Source organism: Chelonoidis abingdonii, chromosome 8 (assembly GCF_003597395.2).
Source record: "Chelonoidis abingdonii isolate Lonesome George chromosome 8, CheloAbing_2.0, whole genome shotgun sequence".
Classification (NCBI taxonomy): domain Eukaryota; kingdom Metazoa; phylum Chordata; order Testudines; family Testudinidae; genus Chelonoidis; species Chelonoidis abingdonii.
In genome coordinates, this window is record NC_133776.1 from 28927586 (window position 1) to 28952256 (window position 24671).

Genomic DNA, 24671 nt, shown 5'->3' on the forward strand with positions numbered 1-24671 from the left:
ACTGGGAGATAGCCAAGACTATGCTTGGAACTGAGGCTCAGTTTAGAGAGTCCCAAGCTTTGGAGATGGCAGCTGAGCAGGTTCAAAATGAGAAACTAGGAGACAAAGACCCCTTGCAAAGTATCTCTTTTTTTATTATTTGTACCATTTGGGCTGGTTTTGCAGGCAGACATGGGGTTGCAGGGATAGTTTTTCTGGGTTCTAATTAACGCAATCTGACTCTTAAACAGGACGGGCTCTAGGCACCAGCCTCCTAAGCATGTGCTTGGGGCGGCATTCCAGCTCTTTTTTTTATTTTTCAAGGGGTGGCAAAAAACCTGGAGCCAGCCCTGCTCTTAAATGGGTGGATTCAGCCTCACGTGAGGGTACAAGTGGCCCCTTTCCCGAGTTGTGCAAATTCCTCCCTTTCTTTGCCTCTGTAGTTCAAGGTGGAAGATTCGGCATGTGAGCAATGGAATAGAGTACCCATGTGGAGGCAGAGTAAAACTGCATCTGAAACATATTGGCTACTTTGAATGCACTGCAGCAAGGCCACTTACACAAGTATAATTCCATTGATTGAATTACCAATGGTTCAGTTCTCTAGTGCAGATGTAACCCAACAGCCTGAACTAGCAACCCATGCTCTGTCTACACTGGCAACTTTGTGCGCAGTAAAGCAGCTTTGAGCGCTGGAATTCCCAAGGTGTACACAGTGCCAAGCCACTTAGTGCGCAGATGCTGCGCTCTTAAAAAACCACTCCAACGAGAGACGTAGAGCTTTTTGTGCCAGGGTTACAACGGTGTGGTGCCAGTGTAGAAACAGTGTGATTACAGCACTGCGACTGGCCTTTGGGAGATGTCTCACAATGCCTGTTCTCACCTCTCTGGACATCAGTTTGAACTGTACTGCCCTGCCCACAGGTGACCAACCGTCAGCCGCACCCCATACATTCCTTTGCAAATTTGAAAGTCCGCTTCCTGTTTGCTCGGTGATGCGTGCAGTGGTCTCAGTGCATCTTTCCAGGTGGCCATGCCTGCTCCACACACCAGGTGATCCCCAGCTTGGAACAATGCTGAGCTGCTGGACCTCATGGGCTTTTGGGGAGAGGAGGCTGTCCAGTCACAGCTGTGCTCCAGTCGTTGGAATTATACCTATGGACAGATTTCTAGATGCATGATAGAAAGGGGCCATGATCGGGACACATTGCAATGCAGGTTAAAGTGAAGAAGCTGGAGAACACCTACCACAAGGCACGGGAGGCAAACCGCCGCTCCAGTGCTGCACCCAGGAGCTTCCAGTTCTACAAAGACCTGGACATTATACTCAATGGCAACCCCACTTCCAGTGCGAAGGACCACCAACACACTGTTATCAACCTCCTGGCTCTACTCTCTACCTGCAGCGTTCCATTCCTCCCTCCTCACAGTCCTGCAGTGTCGACTCCCAGGGCACACAACACCCATCCCTCTGCAGTTTGGCCATGCTGAAGTCCAGCACCCACTGCATCGTACTCCAAAGGAAAAGGTTGGGTATGATCCTGGACATACACAAATCTGTAGCTGTTGCGGGACCCCTCCTCCTCTTGATATCTTCCCTTCCCCCATCACCCTCCCTACCAATGATTTTTTTTTCGTTTCTTTCTCCTCTGGTTGTTGTCTTTCACACAGCCGCCCAGAGGGTAGGGGGCAAGTGGGGCAATTTTCCCCAGGCCCTGCGGGGACCCCCATGAGAATATAGTATCCTATAGTATTGCAACTTTATTTTATGGAAGGGGCCCCTGAAATTGCTTTGCCCCAGGCCCCCTGAATCCTCTGGGTGGTCCTGGTCTTTCAATAAAAGAATTGTTTGTTTGAAAGCAATCTTTATTCTATTAAGTGAAAGCAAAAAGAGCACTGCAAAGCAACATACAATTATGTTAAGGGCCCCTTCTTGCATCATGTGCACTGATCACCACCTGTGTTAATATCCGTGAAATGCCCACGGTGATCCACAAGTGCCTGGAAAACCATTGAGAAATACCCCTTGCGATTTATGTATTTGGTGGGTAGGTGATCTGGTGCCAGAATTGGAATATGTGTGCCATCGATTGCCCCTCCATTTGTGCAAAGCCATCCACAAGGTCACGCACGTTGCCCAGAGTCACGGTCTTTTGGAGCAGGATGCAATTAATGGCCCTGCACACGTCCATCAGCATGACTCCAACTGGTTAGCGACCCATCAGTTGCATTGTGGAAGCTGGCTACTCCAGACTGCTATCTCTACACGCTTCTCCAATGACAGAGCAGCTCTCATTCTCGTGTTCTTTCACCACAGGGCTGGGGAAAGCTCATCACAGTCCCATGAATGTGGTTTTCCTCATGCCAAAGTTCTGCAGCCACTGCTCGTCATCCCAGACATGCATCACGATGTAGTCCCACCACTCAGTGCTTGTTTTCCAAGCCCAAAGCGGCATTCCACTGTGGTCAGCATCTCTGTGAATGCCACAAGCAATCTTGTGTCATAGCTACTACGCGTGGCGAGATCAACCACCATTGACTCCTCTTGACTTTGTAGTTTAAGGAATAATTCTACTGCCACTCATCACGTGTTGGTCAATGCAAGCAGCATACTGGTCAACAGCTCGGGATGCATTCCTGCAGCCTGAAAGAGGCCGGGCAGGGCATGCAGTACACAAACTGTTTAAAGATGGTGCCAAATGCAAATGGAAGCACAGGGATTGCTGGGGTGCGAAGCAATGCATCGTGGGGCATTGGGACAGGACCCAGGATGTCCCGTGACCATCCCCCACCTTCCCACAAGTCTTAGTAACAAATGAGAAAGAGATGCTCTGTGGGATAGCTTCCCAGAGTGCACCGCTCCAAATAGCACTGCAAGTGTGAACACGCTATTGCACAGGCAGCTGTCAGAGTGAAAACACAGCACCAGTTTTCCTTTGGCGCTCTCTGAGTGGTGCTGTAACTTTGCCAGTGTCGATGTGCCCACAGTCTCAGTACCCCTCAGCTGTGGTAAAGTTGAAATCCAAGTTTGGATCTGGAATTTCTACAGTGCTCATTTCAAATGTCACCCATTTCTGAAGCGCACAGAATGAGAGTTCTTTTAAAGGAAATAAGTAAAATTTCCTTCCTTCCTTATGGCTTTGGTGTTGCTTTCCATAATCAACCCTTCTAGTGTTGGAGAGCACATGGCCTTCTTCACGTCTCATAAACTATTAAAAACATTGAGAGAATGTCCCTAACTCTAATCCAGTTTTCAAGTCTAAAAAAAATTTTTGGAAGGTGTAATATGTTGTTTTTTGGAGCTGTTGCTATGATATATTTGTGTACTGTGTGTAATGAATTGAAGTTAGTTTTGCATTATTTGAACACAAAAAGCTACTGAACGTGGAATGACTATTGTTTTTAAAACAGGGCGTGGCTTCGTGTGACAAATTTCAAATAGGAATTGTATATTGCTGAATTTTAAATATAACTATTGAAAATGGAAGCCTATAGCAGGAACACGGACCCAACCTTTACAATTATATAATAGAATAATTATGATAATGTAGCCTTTCATCCAAAGACCTTGCAGCAATTTGCAAAGAGTAATTAATGAAGCCTGAGAACATTCTCTAAGGAAGTTAAGTATGACTATAATAGCTTTAAAGATTAACATGTTTATCAGTCTGTTGTATTTGAATTTCATGTTAAGGCGTGGTGCTACTCTGACAAATTATTTTAAAGTGGTCTCTCTTTCCCCAGCAGATCTGCTCCCTATGTGTATTCCAAGTCATAAATGTTGTTGTTGTTTGTTTTTTTTGTACTGATCCTCCAATTTGCTCTGCATGGGCATTGAAATATGTTAGCTGCTTAAGCTAAACAATCTGTTCTACCTTGTATTTAGCTGCGACATTCCAAGTAAATTTCCGAGACCTGAAGAAGAGCTCTGTGCAGACTCAAAAACTTCTCTCTCTCTCTCTCTCTTACCAACAGAAGTTAGTCCTATAAAAAACTACCTCACCTACCTTGCCTCTCTAATATCCTGGGACTGACATGGCTACAAAAACACTGTACACAACAGCCTTGTGAGGTAGTTTTATGTCCGTCCTTATTCATTTCACTACACATTTTACAAACCTAGCTATATTTGGTATGGTCCCATACCATATCCACTGTACTCAGGAGACTTGGATTTTATTCCTGGATCTGCCAGATTTAATTTAAAATGGTAAAGACAAATCAAAATAAGGCACTTGTCATGTGAAATAATTGTTCACATAGAGACTTGCACCAAAATACCTAAGGGTGTGCGAATTTATTTTGTTTCAGTTCCAATTTGTGTGTAGACGAGCCCCAAGTCTCTTGTATCTTGTAACGTTTCATGGATTGCAACAAGTGTTGTGTAGCAATGAAAAACTGAGATTAGAGATAATCTGGCATGATGTTTATAGGTTAAATTATGCCTTTCTAGTTTATCTAAGTAAGAGGAAGTAAATCTCCTATCTCACCCTGTTGGGTCTGGTGTGGAGCACAGCCCCAGCTCTGTGGAGACTCCACTCCCATTTCAGGTTATGTTGAGGTTGTGAGGTACTGGACCATAAAAGCTTTTTTTGGTTGAGGATTGAATGTAGCAAGTGAAACTTGTCCCACTATAATTTTTAATCTCTGTTTTTACCTGATCCATATTAGTGTGGATCACTGGTTTCCAACCTTTTTTGTCTGGCGGGCACCAGACGATGAGCGATGGAGGACCGTGGCAGCAGATGAGTATCCGCCAAAATGTGGCCGACAAGCTGCATCATCCAGAGACGTCGCTGCCGAAATGCTGCCAATTTTCAGCGGTATTTCAGTGGCGACGCTTCTGGATGATGATGCTTGTCAGCGGCATTTCAGCGGATGCTCGTCCGCAGGCCAATACGTGGGCACACTTAGATGCCCTGGCGGGCGCCATGGCACCCACAGGTACTGTGTTGGGGACCCCTGGTGTGGATAGTAAGGAGGGGACATTTTTGTGGCAGGTTTTATTTTAAATTGGTAGTTTGAAACCTGCTCAGAAGCTTAAAATATTACTAGTAGTCCTGTTGGAGATGGTTTAGTGGACAGACTGCAAAGAGCAAACAAATGGCATTTACGTGATTTGTGTAATAAAGAATTTCAATTTGACTACAAACTGTATGAATTAGAGACACTATACAGTAAATGATACCAATCCAATCAACCTTTCAATCCATTTATCAAAGTGCAAGAAGCTCCTGTTTCAAGAGAAACAACAAATATATACACCCAATTTTACCTAAGTGAAAATAGCATGCAGGCTGAGATACAAACCACCATGACCAAGCATGCTTCAGAACACATGGAATACATTTCTGCCACACTTCACATGGTGTAAGATTCCCCACACACACACACACACTAGTTTGCCTACCCTGCTGTTTGTAAAGCTTAATACACTTTCACTGGCAATAGCATAACAATTTTCATTAAATAGAATCTGTGGAATTTATGTTTGTATATTTATAAACTAATGTGCAAAAAGGTATTTACCTTGTCAATGACAGATCAGATGGCTAATACATCATGGATGCAAAAGTCAGGAAACATCTGCACAAGGCTAATGTTACTCCCTGAACCTATGGCAAACAATGATAGCTTTAGTATGGAAAACTTTGCATATATGGTTTATATAAAAATGGCAATCAGGATAGCTTCTAATTATGCAAGCTCAAAGTACAGGTATCACTTAAACTAGTCCCCAAACATTTTTTTATTCTAACAAATAAAATATATTTTGATTCAGTTGTTTGATTCACTTGTTGAATTGCTTGCACTGCTATCATTCCTATAATCTTTTCCTTAGCGTTGTTTTCCTTAGCGTTTCGTCTCATTTTGACAGTTTTGCCTTTTCTGCATGTTCTGTCATCTTCATTGGCCCAACATGATGTAGAAACCTCGGAATTTCCATCCTCTATCAGGTCAACATCTCTGATGGTGGTCAGTACTAGCTGTGTCAGAGAAACCTGGAAAAAATCCACAGTGGACAGTTACGGAATAAACTGCCCATAGGGAAGGTTTCTTCCTAAATTCAGGAATTAGTGGTTTGTTTATGTCCTGAAGTGAGAGGCTAAAGGCTTTTCTAAGCCACCCTTATTTTACTCATCCTGACATCATAATGTATGTTGTTTTTTTTAAATGTCTGGGTTTTAGGGTGTGCAAAAAGCTGAAATGTTGCAAGTTTGCCATTCCTTTCCAGAAACCATATAGCTGAATCACTTGACCAATTTTCTCCTTGCTTCAGGGGATGGTAGGGCAGCGGTGGCCAACCTGTGGCCCTGCAGCAGGAATGGTCAGAGGTGGGAGGGTGTCCTGGGCCCCACATCCTACTAGAGATGGCCCTGCCTGCATGCTGTGAAACAGCTGATTGCAGCAGGTGGGAGGGACTGGGAGGTGCTGATTTGTGGTGCTGCAAAGTGGGAGGCATTGGGGGCAAGGGAGGTGGGAGATGATGGTGGGCTGCTGATGTATCTCTATGGCTCTTTGGCAATGTACATTAGTAAATTCTGGCTCCTTCTCAGGCTCAGGTTGGCCACTCCTGGTGCAGGGGGTCTCAGCTTCCAGTCTGACTTATCTAGACTGTATGAATCACAGGTTCAAATCCTAACAAGGCTGATTCAGGCCTTCATCCATAAAATGTTAATACAGAGTTATATAGACAGGGTTCTCTGAAGATAACTTAAAAATTTAGGTCCTGCCTGTACTGTATTAACATTAAAGATTCCATGATATTCTTTTCATAGACATTTACCTTAGTGTCTTTTGCAAAAATGTCATCTTTGCACAACTGTTGTGATGTCCCACATACTGATGAGTTTATCACCATGCACCCCCAATGATAACTGCATTTTAGATGTGTTGGATGTATACAATTTGTAAAGTTCTTTGGGAAGAAAGATGCTATGGAGTATAAATCAGTTATAAACCACATATCCTAGGACCCAAATCTGGAAACCCTTAATTCCCTGAGTAAGGGTTCGCAGGATCAAGCCCTAATCCAAAGGATGATTCAGGAGAAAGCAATACATGTATTTTTAAAAGAGGGATGAATTGTTTTAATTACTGTTTTGGGTGAGTGATTAGCATTTTATATACTTAGATTTAAAAATTGTCTAGTTCTCATTTACGGGGGAAAAAAGCAAAATAGTTGAGGTTTTCTTTATGGTTCTTTGTATAATTTATTGAAAATCACAGCATCAAATCAGGTATAAATCACAGTATGATTTGCTGGATAGTGTATTAGAAACAATCCTTAACTATTTATATTGTAGCTTTTTACCCCAACAGTTACAAAACACCTTACCAATTTTACACACTTGATAGCTGCAGCTATTTCTGAGGTGCACCATAGCATCTGCTTAATGGTGCACAACATTACCCAACAGTTTAGGACAGGAAGTGAAGAAAATATTGGTGTATTCTGTTGGTTAGGGTGACCAGACAGCAAGTGTGAAAAATCGGGATGGGGATGGGGGGTAATAGGAGCCTATATAAGAAAAAGATCCCAAAATCGGGACTGTCCCTATAAAATCGGGACATCTGGTTACCCTACTGTTGGTTGACAACATATGTTTGGATTGTTCAGTTGTAACCAAAAATGTGCATTCTGGATGTTTTAGGAAATGTGATACTGCCATCGTTTATGACGACATATTCCCAGCAACCCTAGTGGGTGTACAATACATATACAAAACAGGCCTGTGTGTCAGAATATCTGGGCTCTACTCTTCATTCACCAGCTGATCTTGGGAAAGTCATATAAACCTCCTTAAGGAAGGCAATCCAAACTTGAGAAGCCTTCCTCAGGCACATCTGTAAACTGCATTTTGTATCTATTGGTTTTTGAATCACGACCAGGTCTATACTAGAAAAGGTTTGCCATTATAGGTACAAGAGTATAGCTAATATAGGCATAGCTCAGACTAGCAAAAATGTGCTTTTGTTGATAGAGCTTGTGCCACTTTCCATGCAAAATAAGCTATATCAATACAAGCAGTTTTAAGCTGGTATGTCTGTGTCTATAGGAGGACTTTTGCTGGTATAGAAATGGTGCAATAAGAAAATCATACCCTAACTGACATTACAATACCAAGAAATGCTTTGAGGGCCTGTATACCCAAGTGAAATGTACTATAATAACTATGTCAGTCAAATTTAGGCCTTCTCTACATCACAAACGCCAACCAAAGGAGTTTTTCTGGCAGCATAAAGACCACCACCATCCTGAACAACATTACCTATGCCACAAGAGGCACTCTTCTGTCAATGTAGTTGCATTCATGTGGTGGTGGGGAAGGGAGGAGGTTGCCTTTTGCTAGCTTAGCTATGCTAGAGAGTGTTTTTACTCTGATGTGGTTTAAATAAACCACATCAGAGTGGGCAACAGTAAAACATTTGGGGCACACCCTGGGTGTATTGTGAGGCACAAAGCCAAAGGCTGAATGTCTCAGTACCTGTGAAATGTGCAAATAGCTCAGTAACGCACACCTTATCAGAGTGTGCTTAAAAGCTACAAAGACAAGCTAGAGCATCAAAAGTACCTCATGAATCTTCACTGGGAAAAAGAGTGAGATTCTGCAAGACCTGGAGGCAGTGGAACTTTATACGAATGACCTTTTAGTTTATAGGAAGTCTGAGGAAAAAGTTCTGAAGGCAACTAGGATACTGGATGTAAATTAAATGAAGCTAAATGTATTCTGACAAACCTATCTATTTCTTACTGTAGGATATATATGACTGATGAATAGAGTAAGGACAGATGCAGAAGAATATCAGAGCTGTAGCTGAAATGTTACTACTTATGCAGGTTTACTACTTATACTTACTTACTGAGGTGAGTCTATGATAAAATTTTAGAGAAAGTTCAGACCTAACCTGTAGTCATAAAGCCAACCTCTTTATAAACTGTTTAAAATAGATTCCGTGTAGCTATAGGACCAAGTGCAGAAGAAATTGCTAGAAACAGATAATTTGTGTCATTATGGATCTCAGCATCTCACTGCCATCCATTTCTATCAGTCTAGTTCCTATATTGGCACCGGTCATCATAGCATTTCACTCTAAATTCATTATGCTAGGAAACTGCCATTAAAAATGGCTTCATTAAGAAATTTTTGCTCTGAGAGTTGAATTACAGTTTTTGAACAGTCTTGAGAATTGTTTTAAAGCAGTAATCTGTCTCCATTAGAACCAAAATGCTGTTTGAGGAAACAATTTAGATATCAGTTTTTAAAAAACTGTTTCCTAGCATTATAGGAATTTCTTTGAATTGCAACCTTGAATGAAATATAGAATGTCAATGGAAAGGAAGTTTCAGAATCCATTTTAATATAAAATATCTGTTGCATGAAATAAATGCAGAGACACAAACCTTAACTTGCCACCTTTATACCAAACTGTGCTAGGTAAAATGGTTCAGCCCCGCCCCCCTTTCATAATATGACATTCATATTGGGGGCTCCTTTTACATCCTAGTTTTCCCCCTCCCTCCCCACATAAATAAAGCATGGCTTCAGATTGGGCAATTTAAAAAAAATAGGTCAACTAAGTTACAACTGTCAAGGCAACCAGTTAACACAGTTTTCTTCACCTCTGTTAAAGAATGATTTAACCCTCGTCCTGAAGAATGGATGAAACCTTAACTGTGACCTCAGATCATGTTCCAGCTGGAGCTGGAGCCTTCAGCGTTGTTTGAAGATATACCCATGGTCCCCTCATTATAACAAGGAATTAACTCTGTTGGATTAATTAACTCTGCATGGTCCCCAAAGACACTTGTGTTTGTAGTGCAGATGAACTCCATCTCCAAGGGGCTGGGAAGGTTCTCTTCCTAGTATCTGCCCCAGGAGACTACAACAGTTGAAGGGAAGAGGGGACAGTTGGGGTCTCTTGTGAGAAGCCTTACCAGGAAGATGGAGAGCTGGTGCCACCTCACTCCATTAGGGGGAATTAAGAGATTTCCTCTAAAGAGTTGGGGGACCCTGAGTAAGCCAGGGCTCTTCTTCCCCTAGCAGGACTTGGCACTCTCCATCCTCCCCACCAAGTTGTGGGGATGCCATGGGGAACAGCCCTTCCCAGGGTATCCCGCAGGGCAGGGCTCTTTTCCCTACAGGGACACAGGGGACGAGGCTTCTTCCCCCCGTTCCCCCCCCGGGCAGGGGTCCTCCCACAGGTCAAAGCTCGCTCCACCCGCCCGGGTGTGTCTCACAGAGCTGGGAAGCGGGGGTGGGAGATCGAGTTTCCTCTTCAGGATACCAAATATGGTAACAATGGGAAAACGGCACCGCTTGGCTTTGTTACTGAGACGTTGGCCCGACGCTGCAATCAGGGCTAGTACAGCGAACCGGGGGAGTCTGTGCCCTTCTGCGGCTCCCTTGGGCGATCGGCGGGGCGATCTCTCCTTACAGCCGGCCAGGCGGCACCTTTGCTCCGCCTAATAAGGCCACTCGTGCCTTCAAGTGCTGCAACGTGAACCAGCCCCGGGGACTCTGAGTGATGAGAGCCCCGCAGACCTCACCCCCTAGAGCCTTTTCTCGCATAGCTGAGACTCCACGACACAACTTTGCGGAGGCCGGAGTTCGGGAGGGAGGAGAAGAGGCGGGGCTCGGGCTGCCCTGGGCACCCTGCTCATGAATAATGCCGCTCCCAAACTTTTTGCCCCGCCTCATTCTCAGGGTTGAGAATTTTTCGCAAAGTTTGTTTGGGACAGTCCGGGATTGGGAGCAGCCGCGGCGCAGCGCAAAGCGCCTTCTGCGTCAGGCTTAGGCAGCCTGGATTGTGAGGATGTGAGGACAGAGTCACCCCCGGCCTTCAAATTCGCCTTTGCAACGCGGTGCCAGCGCAGAAGAAGCAAAGTCCTGATCCTGCCCGCCTCTGTGCAGCTGGGGGAGGAGGAGGCGGAGAGCGAGCGAGCGACTCCGGCCCGGATCCGGACACTGGTGGCAGATTGAACGTTCCCTGGGTCCCTACGTTCGAATTCGGAACGTCCCAGAGCCCTGCTCCTCGTTGGAATCCGGACAGCAGCCAGCTCTCACCCGGTGACAGCCGCGAGAACTCTTCCTTCGCCCTTTAAAGGAGCCCCCTCCTCCTCCTCCTTCTCCCAGGGAATTGCAGCAAGTAGCCAAACTTTCAGAGAAAGTTGCATAACTTTGCGTGGGGACTGACTGGGATGCACTCGATCGTGCGAGATACGATTCGTGTTTGAGGGGACTGGCTCGGACCCCTTGCTTGGTCTGTTGCTGAGTGTCCGACGCCGGGCACTCCAGGGAGGGGTGCAGTGACATTTTTGGGGGGGCTGGTTTGAAGTGTCTTTATCTGCTGCTGATCGATCAGGCCCTTGTAGGATACAGGCATTTGGGAGGCACTACCTGCACCCCTCATTCGCTGATTGCCCATCCCCTCGTTTGTGGGGGTGCTGCCTGGGATCCCCGCCCATTCACTGCTGACTGCCCGCCCCTTGACGGGATACAGACGCGTTTTTAGGGGAGATCTGCCCTGGATCCCTGATCCGCTGCTGATTCTTTGCGTCCCGTTGGGAAGTTTGTTGCATTAAGCTAGTGCTGCGGTGCAGAAGATGAACCCTGCTCCCGTCCCTCCGCCTCCGGGGCAGCAAGTGATCCATGTCACCCAGGACCTGGACACAGAGCTCGAGGCGCTCTTCAACACGGTCATGAACCCCAAGCCCAGCTCCTGGAGGAAGAAGATCCTGCCCGAGTCCTTCTTCAAGGAGCCCGATTCGGGCTCGCACTCCCGCCAGTCCAGCACTGACTCGGGCAGCCACCCGCCCCGGCTGAGCGCCGCTGGTGCCCAGCACGTCCGCTCGCACTCCTCGCCCGCCTCCCTGCTAGGCGCCGGGGCCGGGGCCACCCCCAGCCCGGCTCAGCAGCACGCTCATCTCCGCCAGCAGTCCTACGACGTGACCGACGAGCTGCCGCTGCCGCCCGGCTGGGAGATGGCCCTCACCCACACGGGCCAGAGATACTTCCTCAAGTAAGTGGGGCCCAGGGGGCTGGCCTCGTCCTCGCATGCCCTGGAGACCCAGCGGGGCGAGGGGGGCTAGGGGCAGGTGTAAAGGCAGGGCTGAAAGACCTGGAGCCCGGTGTGTGTTGGGGGGGGAGGTTAAAGGGGCCGAAGACGGTTGTGGGTGGGCGTTAAAGGGGCCTTGCACCGGCTGTGTGTGTGGGGGGGAGGGGGGTGTTAAAGGGGCTTGGACCGGCAGTGTGAGTGGAGGGGTGTAAAAGGGACTGGCTGTGTAAGGGGATGTGTGAAAGGGACCGGGAGGTGGGGACGGACGGACAGATGGATGTAAAAGAGACTTCGGCCAGGTGTGTGGGGCAAATGAGGGCTTTTACCAGGTTCCTTATATAGTACATTGATCATGAGGGCAAAGGAAACTCTTGCACTGGGGCAGGGGATGGGGATAAAGGGGCCCTGGGGTTACTGACAGTTGAAAATGAAGTTAGTCATTGCCGTGTTCCTCTAGGTTAAAGCTGGTTGTGGGGGTAGTTATGGGGGCTATAAGGTGGTTGCCAGGGCTTGATGATGAACGGGGAAGGGTTAACTGACTGGTTACCATATTTCTCACATGTTGATGCTGAAGTGGAGATAGCAAAGGCTATGGTATGGGATGGATGCCAATGGTCTTATGTAGGTTGTTGAAACTCAGAAATTGGTGTGGGTGCTATGGAGAAGTTTATGAAATTCTCACAAGTCACATGCACAGAGACCATAGAAATCACAGAGAGACATTCTATTGATCACTCCATTTTAAGGAATTTAGGAGGACCTGGGCACGTCTATAAAGAATGATGGAGTCTGACTAAAGGCTGAAACGAATAGGGATAGGAGAAAATATGCCATTTGTGAAGTTTCTGTATCCTGTAGTTACTTGTTTGTTTTATCTCCTTGGTTTGCAAATTATCTTGACTGTTAGTGCTGAAAAAGAGAAATGTAGTTAGATTACTATAGTCAGTTCACTCCACCATAATACAATTGTCATGGTTTGTCACATGATGTTTAAAATAGCAAGAGAAAAATATAGGTATGATTGCTTTCATGGTCTCAGGTGAGTATATGCTGTGTTGCAGGCATTAAAATGTGATCTAAATGATGACACCGGTTAAATGTTGCAGTATATTAACATTTATTTCAGTGAAATATAAGGTTATCTTTTCCCATTGTTTCCACATTAATTAGTATTAATGCACATTCATTCAAGTAAATTAGGTTAAATAACTGAGATAGAACTCACAAAAATGAGGGGCTTCAGATTGAACTAAGGACACTAAAGCAGCTTAATCGTTTATTGTCATGGAGTCACAACAACATGATCCTATATTAGACAGTTCTGTGACACTGTACAAAAATAATAAAGGTACCTTGCTCTTTGATAGCAATATACTGATGCAAAGTGTTAAGTGCTTTACAAAGGAGGTAAGCCTTATTATCCCCATTTCACAGATTGGGAAACTGAGACACAGAGAGGTGAAGTCACTTGCCTAAGATCAGAAGGCCAGTAGGGGAACCAGGAATAGTACTCGTGTCTCCTGAGGCCTAGTCCAGTGCTCTATTGACTGGCTGCGCTACTGTGCTTTTCTGTACTGTTTTCTATCTTAGAATCCAAAAGCACTTTACATTCTCTAATTAAGCCCCACAACACTCCTGTCAGGTAGGGAATTTTTATCCCCATTTTACAGAAATGAGAAACAGGCATAGTGCAGTTTTGTGACTTGCCTAAGGTGAATGTCTGTGGTAGATATAGGAACATAACCTAGGCTTTCTGGAGTTAGTTACAAGGCCATCCTTCATATCTTGGGTGGCTTTTGAAAATGGAATGTAATTCTTCAGTGCAACCGGTGTAAATTATATTTTTAGCTTCCATATCTTTAGTGGCATTGGATGCTTCCTTATACTAGTGACATCTATTTTTTTTTTAAGATATATGTATGGCAACATCATCCAGTACTGTTTTGGTTAATAAGTCTGGCCAAAAGAGTATTATATTTAATTTCTGACATTGACATCAAACTGGTGCATAACAGTGAAGCAGGCCTGATAATCACTATATTTATTTTGGTAAATTTCTTTCAATAGATTTATTCCTGTACTCCAGAGTTCATTGTAAACAAAGTGGTAGAATATTCAGTTTGTAAACAGTCAGTGACAGAAAACCTTGTTAGTGTAACAAATACATAAGAATAGTGTGGGAGTTCAACTGTTCAGGCTGCAGGAGATCTATATTCATTTAGCAGAACTTCCCATCAAGGGAAGTAGGAAGCTCCTTGAGCTTGAACCCAGCCATGACATAATATATGCCATCTGCATCAACAATGTATGAGAGGGCTAGAAGTAAAGCTAGTGAAGATTGTATTCTGAAGAAAATCAATGACATGGTTTTATGATGATTTCATCTCTTGACCACTTTGCAACCTGAGGATGATTCCGAAACTCAAACCCCAAACCATCTATGCATTTATTTCCCCAGTGGAACTTGAGGTCCTGCCTTTGGTTGTACTCCAGGTTACTGTGAAACATGAAAGTACGCCTCCCCTATTCTGCCATTTTATGTTAGTCTACATTGGTGATAACATTCTGATGGCTCAAATAAGCATGCTTCTAAGGTCTGAGCCTGTGAGTTATGAGTGCTCTGAGTTACCACCCAGGGCAATGGGAGATTTTGTCACTAGGTATCTTTCAGGATTAGTCCCCCAGAGAGCAGTGACAAAGCTACAGAAAGAAGGAAAAGACTAAAAAGAGACTGATAACAGCACCGTCAACAATCACCCTTAAATACAGGTTTTTCTGTTAATACCTGTTAGGACTCAGCCAACAGACATTTACAGGGTTTGGCTGATGGTGGCGTTAAACATGTCGAGTTACTATACTTTTGTCAGCAATCTGGCTTTTGGTTAAGATCAAAGTACTCTCCTGCGCTCTCACTTTCACCCGCGCTGTGCGCATAATACTGGCCCAGCTGCAAAACCAGTATTTACAATTTCCCATCATGCTTCGGTTTTTACCTGGGAAAGGGAATTGCACATGGGAGCACACAAGTCCATTTGCTGCAGATGAGTGTCCATTTTTTAAACTGCACTCTTTTTCTTTAGTATTCTACATTCCATTTGGTAAAGAAGTATCAAATGATATGATCAAGTGTAAAAAGGTATGTGTCATTTAAGTGGCCTAGTTATCCTGGAGCAGTACTTACTTATCATTATTCGTTTCATTCATCTGATCTTAAAATTGGTCCTCAGCTATACCTCCAAGCCCATGTCACACAGTTACAACACACAGAACTCTTCATATTCAGCCAAGAAACCCCCACAAAGTTAGATGCATTCCTGCTGTATAGACCAAAAGTGTATGGCCCTCTGATCTCCTGCACATGAAAGCCCGAATAAAAGTATCTTCTTTATTTTCTCCCATAACAATAATAAAAAAAATCAGGACAGGTTTTGGGGAATTTTGTTTTATTATGTTACTTTGTGCTTTATTTACTGTACTTTTTAAAATGGATGTGTCTTGGTTCACAACTTACTATTCTTTCCTTTAATTAATGTTGACATTGTCTGTGTGAATTGCTGTCTAACTTGGAATCTTTTGTGTTTGTGTTGTGGACTTTTTGTTTGTTTCTTTGTTAGGGTTTTATTTGTCCAACAGAATTTGTTAATCATTAAATTGCTGGGATTTTTTATTATAATTAAAAATGTGTGGAATGAAAGTTTTGTTATACGGCAAAGCGGTATTATTTTTTTGAGGATAACATGTAGCTACCTAATAATCAAGTTTTAAACTATCAAATATTTCCACTGAGTATAATATATTTGAGAGAAAATAATATTTGTTGGAGAAATCCTGATTTGAAATAGTCTTAAATTATGTTTCTTAAGAGCCAAGTGACAAGTAATCTGTAATGTTAGAGAAAAGTAATAAGATTGGTCAATCAGATTAATTTACTTTAAAAACAGTTTGAGTCAGATCACATATATAAAGTTAACTTTGTGTTTTCTTAGAGGCTATCTTTTCAAAAGTTTATATTGTCATCCAAACTTTAACATTTATTTGTGCAGAGTCATTGGCATAAATCAGTTGTGAGGGAGAGGAGCAGAAGGAAGTTCAAACAGCAAAAATAAAGTTGTCCTACTTTTATCAAAGCACATTACATTTTTGTATTTAAGATTTTTAATGTAAATTCAGCATATTTATCTATCTTTATTTTCAAGATGATTATATGAAAGTAATGGTGGAAATGTTAATGAACAATAAGTTTTGGTTAGCTTTGCTGACCAAGAACTAGCTATAACTTGTAGAGATCACAGTCTTGCATGTTAATTCCTGTAGGGGTGTTTTGGCTATGACTGGAAGAAACATAAGTAGCCCCAGGACTGCTCCACCCTGTAATTAAATACCAAACCACAGAAGTGGGGGGATGGAAAGCAGACTAATAAACACGTTCACTCATGCAGTAATGTTATCTAAAACATTTTTGCTGTGTGTGCATTTGTGGAAAAACCTTAAATGTGATTTTTCTTCTAATAAAGAGGATTTCTGGAAAGATAGGCATGCCTATGCATGGTCCTTTTTTTGGTATATGACAGTATCAATTTCATATTATTCAACATGCAGAAATGTGTCTGTAGTAATAAGGATTCTTCAACTAATACTTATTACCACTTACGGTGTTATTTTTATAGGAGGCATAGCCTGATATTTCAAATGAAGTCTAAGGTTCAAGTGTTTTCTCTTTGTGTGTTCAGTGTTTCTGTTTGGATTATGATTTCATTCCAGAGGATAAACAGGTCTGTATAGAGTACAGTTTAAACAAATTTGTGGAACTGGTTGAAACTTTTATCTTTACCATTGTGTATTTTTAAAAAATGTTATAGTAAATGCTAACAGTTTAAAGTAAAATTTACTAGTAAAAGCCAGCTCAGGGAAAAAGCAGTGTAATTGTTGGTAGTGTTTTGTTTATATGGCATGCCCCAAGTTTTCCTTCTAGTGCCAAGAGGTGGCTGGAAGCTTGGTTTCACATCTGATCCGTTTTATATTATTGAGCATGTGGGGAATAGGGAAAGGGAGTGGAGATAGGAAGCAAAAGGAGACAGTATGAATATGCTTTTTTCAAAAAGGACCAACAAGATGTATAGTGTTAAAGACAATTATTATACATACATATTTTCCTAATACTACTTTTCCATAGCAAATTCCAAAATAATTTCTGAAAGTGCCATAGGGATTACTATTTATTATTGTTTAGTGCATACTGTGTACTCAGTGCTCTGCCATACTCAAAAATAAAAATATTTGCCCTAATGAATGTAAGATGTTAGTTAGTTCCAAAAGGGAGAGGAGTTATCTATAAGTCTTACAATCTCTCTATTAAAGTGTGTTCCACAACAGGAAAAAAAATAGTGTCCTTGTACTACAGTATTCTGCAGTAGTTGGTGCAAAACACTACGGACCCGTCTACAGCAGGGAACTACATAAATGTATTTAAACTACTGCCAACCACTGATGTAAAAGCACAGCAACAGTGTGGCTTACTTTGGTATTAATATATACTGTGATGGTATTAGCCAAGAAGTCATGCATCTTCACTATTTTTAATTTTATGATTTAGAAAGCTACTCACTTGGCAATGCCTTTTAGAGTATTTCATTCATCCTTTAGAATCTAGGTGCCTTTTTCCCATCTCTAGTGACTGTCCAGGTGGAAGGGTGTGATTCCATAACAATTTTCTAAGTGCATAGGGGATAATCCTAGTCCCCTTGCCAATGTTCCCGCTCAATAAAAAAAAGGGTTATAACGTCCAAGGGTATATGGTATCTATTTCTGAGTCCACAATGGCTGCTGTGTACAATCAATGTGTGTATTGAACTACTTTACAAAGTCCTTTGTAGGTATGAAAGTTTTGATACAAAACCAAAGTTTATTCTACGACAATTCAACTATGTCTGACTTTTATTAACAGAGAATTTGAGTGTCAAAATGTATGCATCAAAACTAAACAGATTTGATGATTTTGGTAACAGGTGAAATATATACCATTACAGTAATTTTCCTAAATATATGCTAAAGTACCTGTAATTTAAGATCAGGTTTAACAGTATCACTTTAATGTCTCATGCATTATTTATCATGAATCTGTGGACCAAATTATTTTTTTAGTTACACTGGTGTAAATCCAGAGTAACTTCCATAGCTTCTGTGTAGCTGAGAACAGAATTTGACTTTATCTCTCCACTTTCATGGGGATGGCCTTGATCTACTAAGTATTTTCCATTACTAATTTCTGTGATTTTTAAATTACTTTTTTGAGGGGCAAACCCTCATTCCTGTGCAAAACCTGAGTGACTGGGCTATGCCCAAGGGAGATGCATTGCAATCCAATAGGAGAGGCAAACAAATCCATTGATACAGTTTAAAGAAGCAGATGGTCGTACGTAGCCCTGCAGTCAGTTCATTCAATGACACACAGAGAACACTTAAAGGATCAGAAACTGCATAGTCCATATATTCCATTGATTTGGTCATTTATAGTACCATACACAAAAGAAAATCCAAGTGGAGTTTGAAACTTGATTCTCTTAATCAAAGTTTGATAAGGTGCAAATCTCAAAGTCCTTTATGGTTTGTCTAATTAAGGACTAAATGAGGAATTCAGGATTTGGCTCTGTATTATTTGAAGAAGATATTTTGTTTGCACTGTAATAAAACAATCTTTTACACTTTCAACCATGAAAAGTTTTCTCTCTGTGTATATATACACACACATACATGCACACACACATTTAAACTTGGTTTGAAAAAGTCATTATGAAAAATGAAATTTAAATTCAGTAGAGATAATAATTGGGAATCACTCATGAGAAACCTTAGTACATTTCTTTTGCAGGTCAGTAACATTGGTGCTGAAAGTTATGATAGAAAATATTAATAAAAGCTGCAAATGGTGGGCCATATTCTGCTGACAGTTACACATTTGCAACCCTACTGTGTTCATTGTGGTTGTACACAAGTAACTGAAAGCAAAGTTTGGCTTTTTGTGTTTTACTAGTAACAAATGAGAATTTCACTGCTCAGAAAAATGAGCAACTATATTTTCACATACATACTCACTGTTTACATCTTGAGTTTGAGCGCCTAATTAGATTATAGTTAGACTTGAAATAAATTGACTTTTATCAGTAGGGTGACCAGATAGCAACTGTGAAAAAACAGGAGGGGGAGTAGGGGGCTAATAGGCACCTAGATAAGAAAAAGTCCCCAAAAACGGGATTGTCCCTTTAAAAAGGAGACATCTGGTCACCCTATTTATCAGTAAATAGAGGTAAATGTCAATTTCATCGTACACACAAACCAACAAAAAATATTTCCATTGATGATTGAAATTTACAGATAGGCAAAGTAAGAAATATGGAGCTTGAGAACTTGTTAGAGTTTGATATAAGGCTCTGTATATTTTGACATGTAGCACTGAATTTTTTTTGTTTTAATGGTTATAAAACTTTAACTTTTTGAGTCTTTAACATCTCTCATTATATAATTATATATAACAACATCTGACCTTCCCCATGATTTCATGTAACTGTGAAAATTTAGATCGATTAAAAATTGAAAAAAATTAAACCCTATAATTTTGCACAAATGTGAAAATTGATAAAAATTGAAAAAATGCTTAAAAATAAAATCAATATTATCCATCAAAATGATTTAAAAAAAATCCAAGCCTAATTATGGTCTTTGGGCAGATACATTTAGTAGTAAAAATTGTAGGTATAATATGTCAATCTAAATACTCTTAGGTCAAAGTCCTTAAACTCCTTTCCTTGTTACATGAAGGTACAACTGACTTTCTGGTAGTTTTAGGTACTTTTCCCAGCTAATAATGGTGCTTAAAGGTAGTCTACATATATCTAACAAATGACAAAGAGTACATTGCCAGGGTTGCATGCAGGGCTTGTATAAACGTGTGAGTTATTAGGGATGGTCAAGAATAATAGAATAGAACAGGAAGGAAACTTCATGAATGATTATTTAAAAGCTTACACTAGTTTCCTGAAGACAAGTTGTTGAGTGCAGTCATCTTACGTTTTATATGTCTTTTTTATGTTTGTGTAGTTTTAAAATGTATTACACAGTGTATACAATATATGTATATGGTACATGCAAACTTCCATAGAATTAATGACAAAGTGCATTGCATGAGGGAGATTGGCAGGGAATTGTGAGTTTGCTAATTGTGTTGCTTTGGTTGATTTCCAAGTCTTAAGAAATTAACTTTTATGCCAAATGTTACCTCCGAAACATTGAATTGAAGAACAGAAAAACTGCAGTAGGATCTCCCATGTGTATAGATTAATTAGAAATAAAACATGTTTTACAAATATAGTTAATTTTTAGGCCCTTTTTATTTGTATTGGTGCAAAGGTGTGCAGTTAGTCAAACTACAGAGAATATAAAAGAGAAAATAGTAGAAAGTAGTGTGTAAAATACAGGGACATCAGGTATCAGCTAGCTCATTTTTATTTGTTATAATCCAGGCAAGTGGGTATAAGCTTGGATAGGTTTCGCTATTGTAAGTTATAGAGTTGCTTAACAGGACAGGTAACAATTTGTCTTCAATTATATCTTTGCTGTAGGTGAGTTGTCCTGTTGAACTATTGTGTATGTAAAATCTCTAAAGTTTAGTCATTTTTAATTTAGCACATGCACCATTTAATTATATTAATTTTGTGGCACTCAAATTGAACTTTATATCAATGTATGAAAAAAGGACATTTGTATTCAAAGGTGCACTAATTTAATTTTAAATAGTCTTACAATAATACCTTTCGTTAAAATGGTGCAACTTCAAAAATAGACCGGACCTAAACTCATTATAGGCGCCAGATCCTGTGAAGTGCTGAGTGCTCTCAACTCTCATTGACTTCCCATTGAATTCAGTAGAGTAGTGGGTTTCTCCACTCGATATCTTGCAGGATCAGGGCCTGTGTTGAAACCTTGAAAAAGCTATACTTCAGAAACATGTTCCACCAGTATCACACATGCGAAAGTAATTGTTCTTTGTGTTAGTCTGTAGCTACATTTTAATAATTATTGAGCTGCGATGATTATTAACCAAGCTTATGTTTAACTGTAGGTGTAGAAGTGGATTAAAAATCATTAAGAGAAATGTGATACTGTCAGTTGCTCAAATGGGAGACAAGAACATTTGCAGGTTAACTTAAAAACTTTTCAGACTTTCAAGCTAAATGAAAAATGGCAGATGAAAACATTATGATTTAGGAGCACAACGTTTTGTAATTATTACCAAGAGTTTATCAATTCCAGAATTTGCAGCAGTGTGTTTAATTTAACCTCATAATTCACCAGTTGTTAGTTAGCAAACTATTATTTGGGTTAAATATTTTGAACTGGCAAATCACTGGAATATACAAGCATATTATAAAATTTGTTACCATTAGTTATGAAATTTATATGCAAAGGTATAAGAATAAATCAATCATGTAAATTGAATTATAATAGCAATACGCTTATAGCAGAAACTCAGAGGCAGTTAAGACAGTGTCTAGCGTTCATAGGCCATGTCTACACTATGGCACTAGTGGCATAGCTACAGAGCTGTAGCTATTCCAGTATACTCTGTATTTTAGACATGACCTACAAAGAGGGAAGGGGTTTTTCTGTCACTATAGGAACGCCACCTTCCCAAGGGACAATAACTAGTTTGACTGAAACATTCTTCTGTCAGCCTGGCTGCATCTACACCGTGGGTTAGGTTGGTGCAGCTACAGCGCTTAGGGATGTAGATAGCTATATCAACCTAAATTGTAAATGTGGACCAGGCCTTGGAAAGTCCTTTTGAGAGCTGTTTGACATCTTGTTGACTGATAAGTATCTATTTTGGGTCTTGATTTGAGAGCTGCTGAATAGAGCAGAGTTTGGAGTTCTAAGTTAGTGTGTTTGTAAGCTGACTCCACAGAGCTGCTGGAGCTGAAGTGACAGATCATATTTACTGACACTGGTTATAAATGGACTATTTAACAACGTCTTTTTTGTATACTAAGAGCAAGAGCTGCCAAATGTAAGATTAAACACACAATTATAGTTTAGAGTGAAATGAAAAGAAGGAACATGCATAACAAATAATATCTAATTCCATTGTAATATAAGGTTTCTTTTCCAAAGGCATATATGAGTACTTAGAGTAGATGGTTTTAAAATCAGATTGTTTCACTGGAGGAAATTGTAAATATGTGATCTGACTAGATAATTCATTTCTCTTTATGTAAGAGGGGAAGGGGGGTGAGGTGTTGGGGAGTGGAGGCAGTGGGGAAGGAAGAGGGATGGGATAGGGCAGGGGAAGAGAAGAGGATAGTGGAGTGGGGTGGAGGATGTGGAGGGAGGGAGAGGAGGAAATGGGGAGGGGGAAGCAGGAGCCTGCATGCAGCAGCTGACGCCCCCCGGTTAAGCCGGCCCAGCACTGGCAGCTCACTTCCAGTGGGTACCCCGCCACAGTTACCTCCTTCAGTGCCCTCCAAAAAACACTTCCAGCACCCCCCAAATGCCATCTCCACTTCCTCTTCCCTGTCAGTGTCCTCTGTTTGGGAGCTTGAAATATGGAAACTTTAGAAGTTGCTCTGTTCTCATGGCCTTGGTTTCTGGAGCTGGCGCGAGCGAGTCCACTCTGCCAGCAGCCGCCTGCCCCCTGGGCTGGGCTTCGGGCTTGTATGGCCAAGTTCAGAGTTCAGTCTGTGTGACCAGAAGCCATGGAGCTGGGGTAGGGAAGCCAGGGGGAGCAAGAGGTGATTCTGCTCTGTGTGCAGGCAGTGTGGGGAGAGTAACCCAGGTGCAATGGCCAGTTCCCGGGTGGCAAGCAGGGTCTGATTGGGCTGGTGAGAGCCAGATGCCCAAGAGGAATGAGTACTCTAGGGAGCACATTGGGGAGCATCTCATGGCAGCCAGGCTCCATGGGCAGGGGTTGGTTTCAGGGGGTGATGCCAGCCAGCACCGAGCTCCTTCAGGGCTGAGGCAAGAGCATGTTGGGGCGCCGATTGAAGTTGTGCCACCAGCTGTATCTGGGAGCACCAGCCTGCGCAGAGGCGGCCTGGCTCAGGGAGCAGGGCAGGGAGGTCTGCTGAGCGGGCAGCCAGCCAGTATTCCGGCTTCCAGAGCATGGAGCGCTGGGGGCCTGAGCGGACTAAGCCATTCCATCGGCTTCCAATCTCCTGGCAGGAGGCGACAGTTTTCAAATTGTGGGGCACATTCCTCTAGAGAGGCGCACTCTACAATTTGAAAACCGCTATGCTAAATGGGAGGCAGAAATCGGGGGGGCATGTGACCCTCCCACTTGTTGCCTCAAGGGGACGCAAATATGATTGTTTGCCCCATCACTAAAAGGCTTATTTATGACTATGTTGGAAGCTCCAGCTGAAGATGGCTAAACATGAGCCCTGCGGTAGGCCTCAGAAATATTGCCAAGAAAGGTTTCTTGGGTGAAATATGTGAGAAACCTATCAATAAGCGCTCGTCTACATTCAGAAGTTGCTCCAGTTTAACTTAAATTGGTTTAAAAATGATTTATTTTAAAACTAATTCAATCCCTGTGTGGATACTCATATCAGTTTATCTTATGAGTTTAAAACTGGTTATATCTGTTTAGCTTGCACCTGTAAATGTAATGACACAAGCAAAACTGATTTAATGAATAGAAGATCCCTTCCAGTCCTACATTTATATGATTTTAAGTGTCTGCATGCAGAGTTGCACGACTTTAGCTAACTTGGTATAAAATTGCACAATTTAGTGCAACTTCATCTATGGAATAGGCCCAAAGTCCTTGGGTATATTGAATGGATGACACCAATCACCTATGTATCTATCTGTTGGTGTCAGTTGGTGTCAGTTGATTTCTCCACATACAGTAATGTTCAAAACAAATATCAGCTAGTTACTAGTACTTTTTTAAGGGGAGGAAAAACCTACAAATAGATATTGTATGCCGAAGGGTAACAAAAATAAAGTGGCTGTTTAAATACCTGTTACATATATTTTCATACCATTAGCCTAGAACACTAAACTTTTTGTTTGGGATCATTCCAGAAAATGTGTGCTTGACCTAACTAAAGGAGTAAAGGGTTTATAACTTGTTTGGGCTGATCAGCGTAAGAAGAGAGAACTATCAGTATGGGATTTTCTTGTTTTTTTTTTTTAAATCTTTTTAGTGAGTTGGTGGTGTTACCAACTTTTAAAACTTGCTAAAGCGATACGAGCTAATTGAAAAGAAAAGCTCCCTGCACACCTCAACTCTATAATGCATAAATAGGCTACAGTATGCAGGGTAATCTGCTGAACCCGAATGATAAATGTGTCTGATTTCAACTGTCTGACTATGTAGAGACTACACAGTCTGTCATTTGCAGCTTTCTGCTGTTTTCTCTCTCAAATCCTGATGGAAGAGCCAGTGGTTAGGCTTGACTCGTTTCCTGTTTTAAGTATGCTTTGGATGAAGTTGAAAACCTGTTTATTTCACTCAGTCGGCTCAGCCTTACCCATAATTCCTTTACTTTGATTATGGAGGTTATTATAGGACAAGAGCTTCTTTGTAACAAAGCATATATAGTACTCTGGGGCCTAGCGTGACTAGCAGATATAAA

General features: G+C 41.8%; 1 protein-coding gene across 1 annotated transcript in view; it reads left to right on the forward strand.

Moving 5' to 3' along the window:
* Positions 1-11006: 11006 nt before the first annotated feature.
* Positions 11007-24671, forward strand: part of WWTR1 (WW domain containing transcription regulator 1) — a 119313-nt gene continuing 105648 nt past the window's right edge. Inside the window, exon 1 of the mRNA XM_032806233.2 lies at positions 11007-12003. Within this exon, the coding sequence (XP_032662124.1) occupies positions 11588-12003 (416 nt within the window). The 5' untranslated portion in view covers positions 11007-11587. The remainder of the gene's footprint in view (positions 12004-24671) is intronic.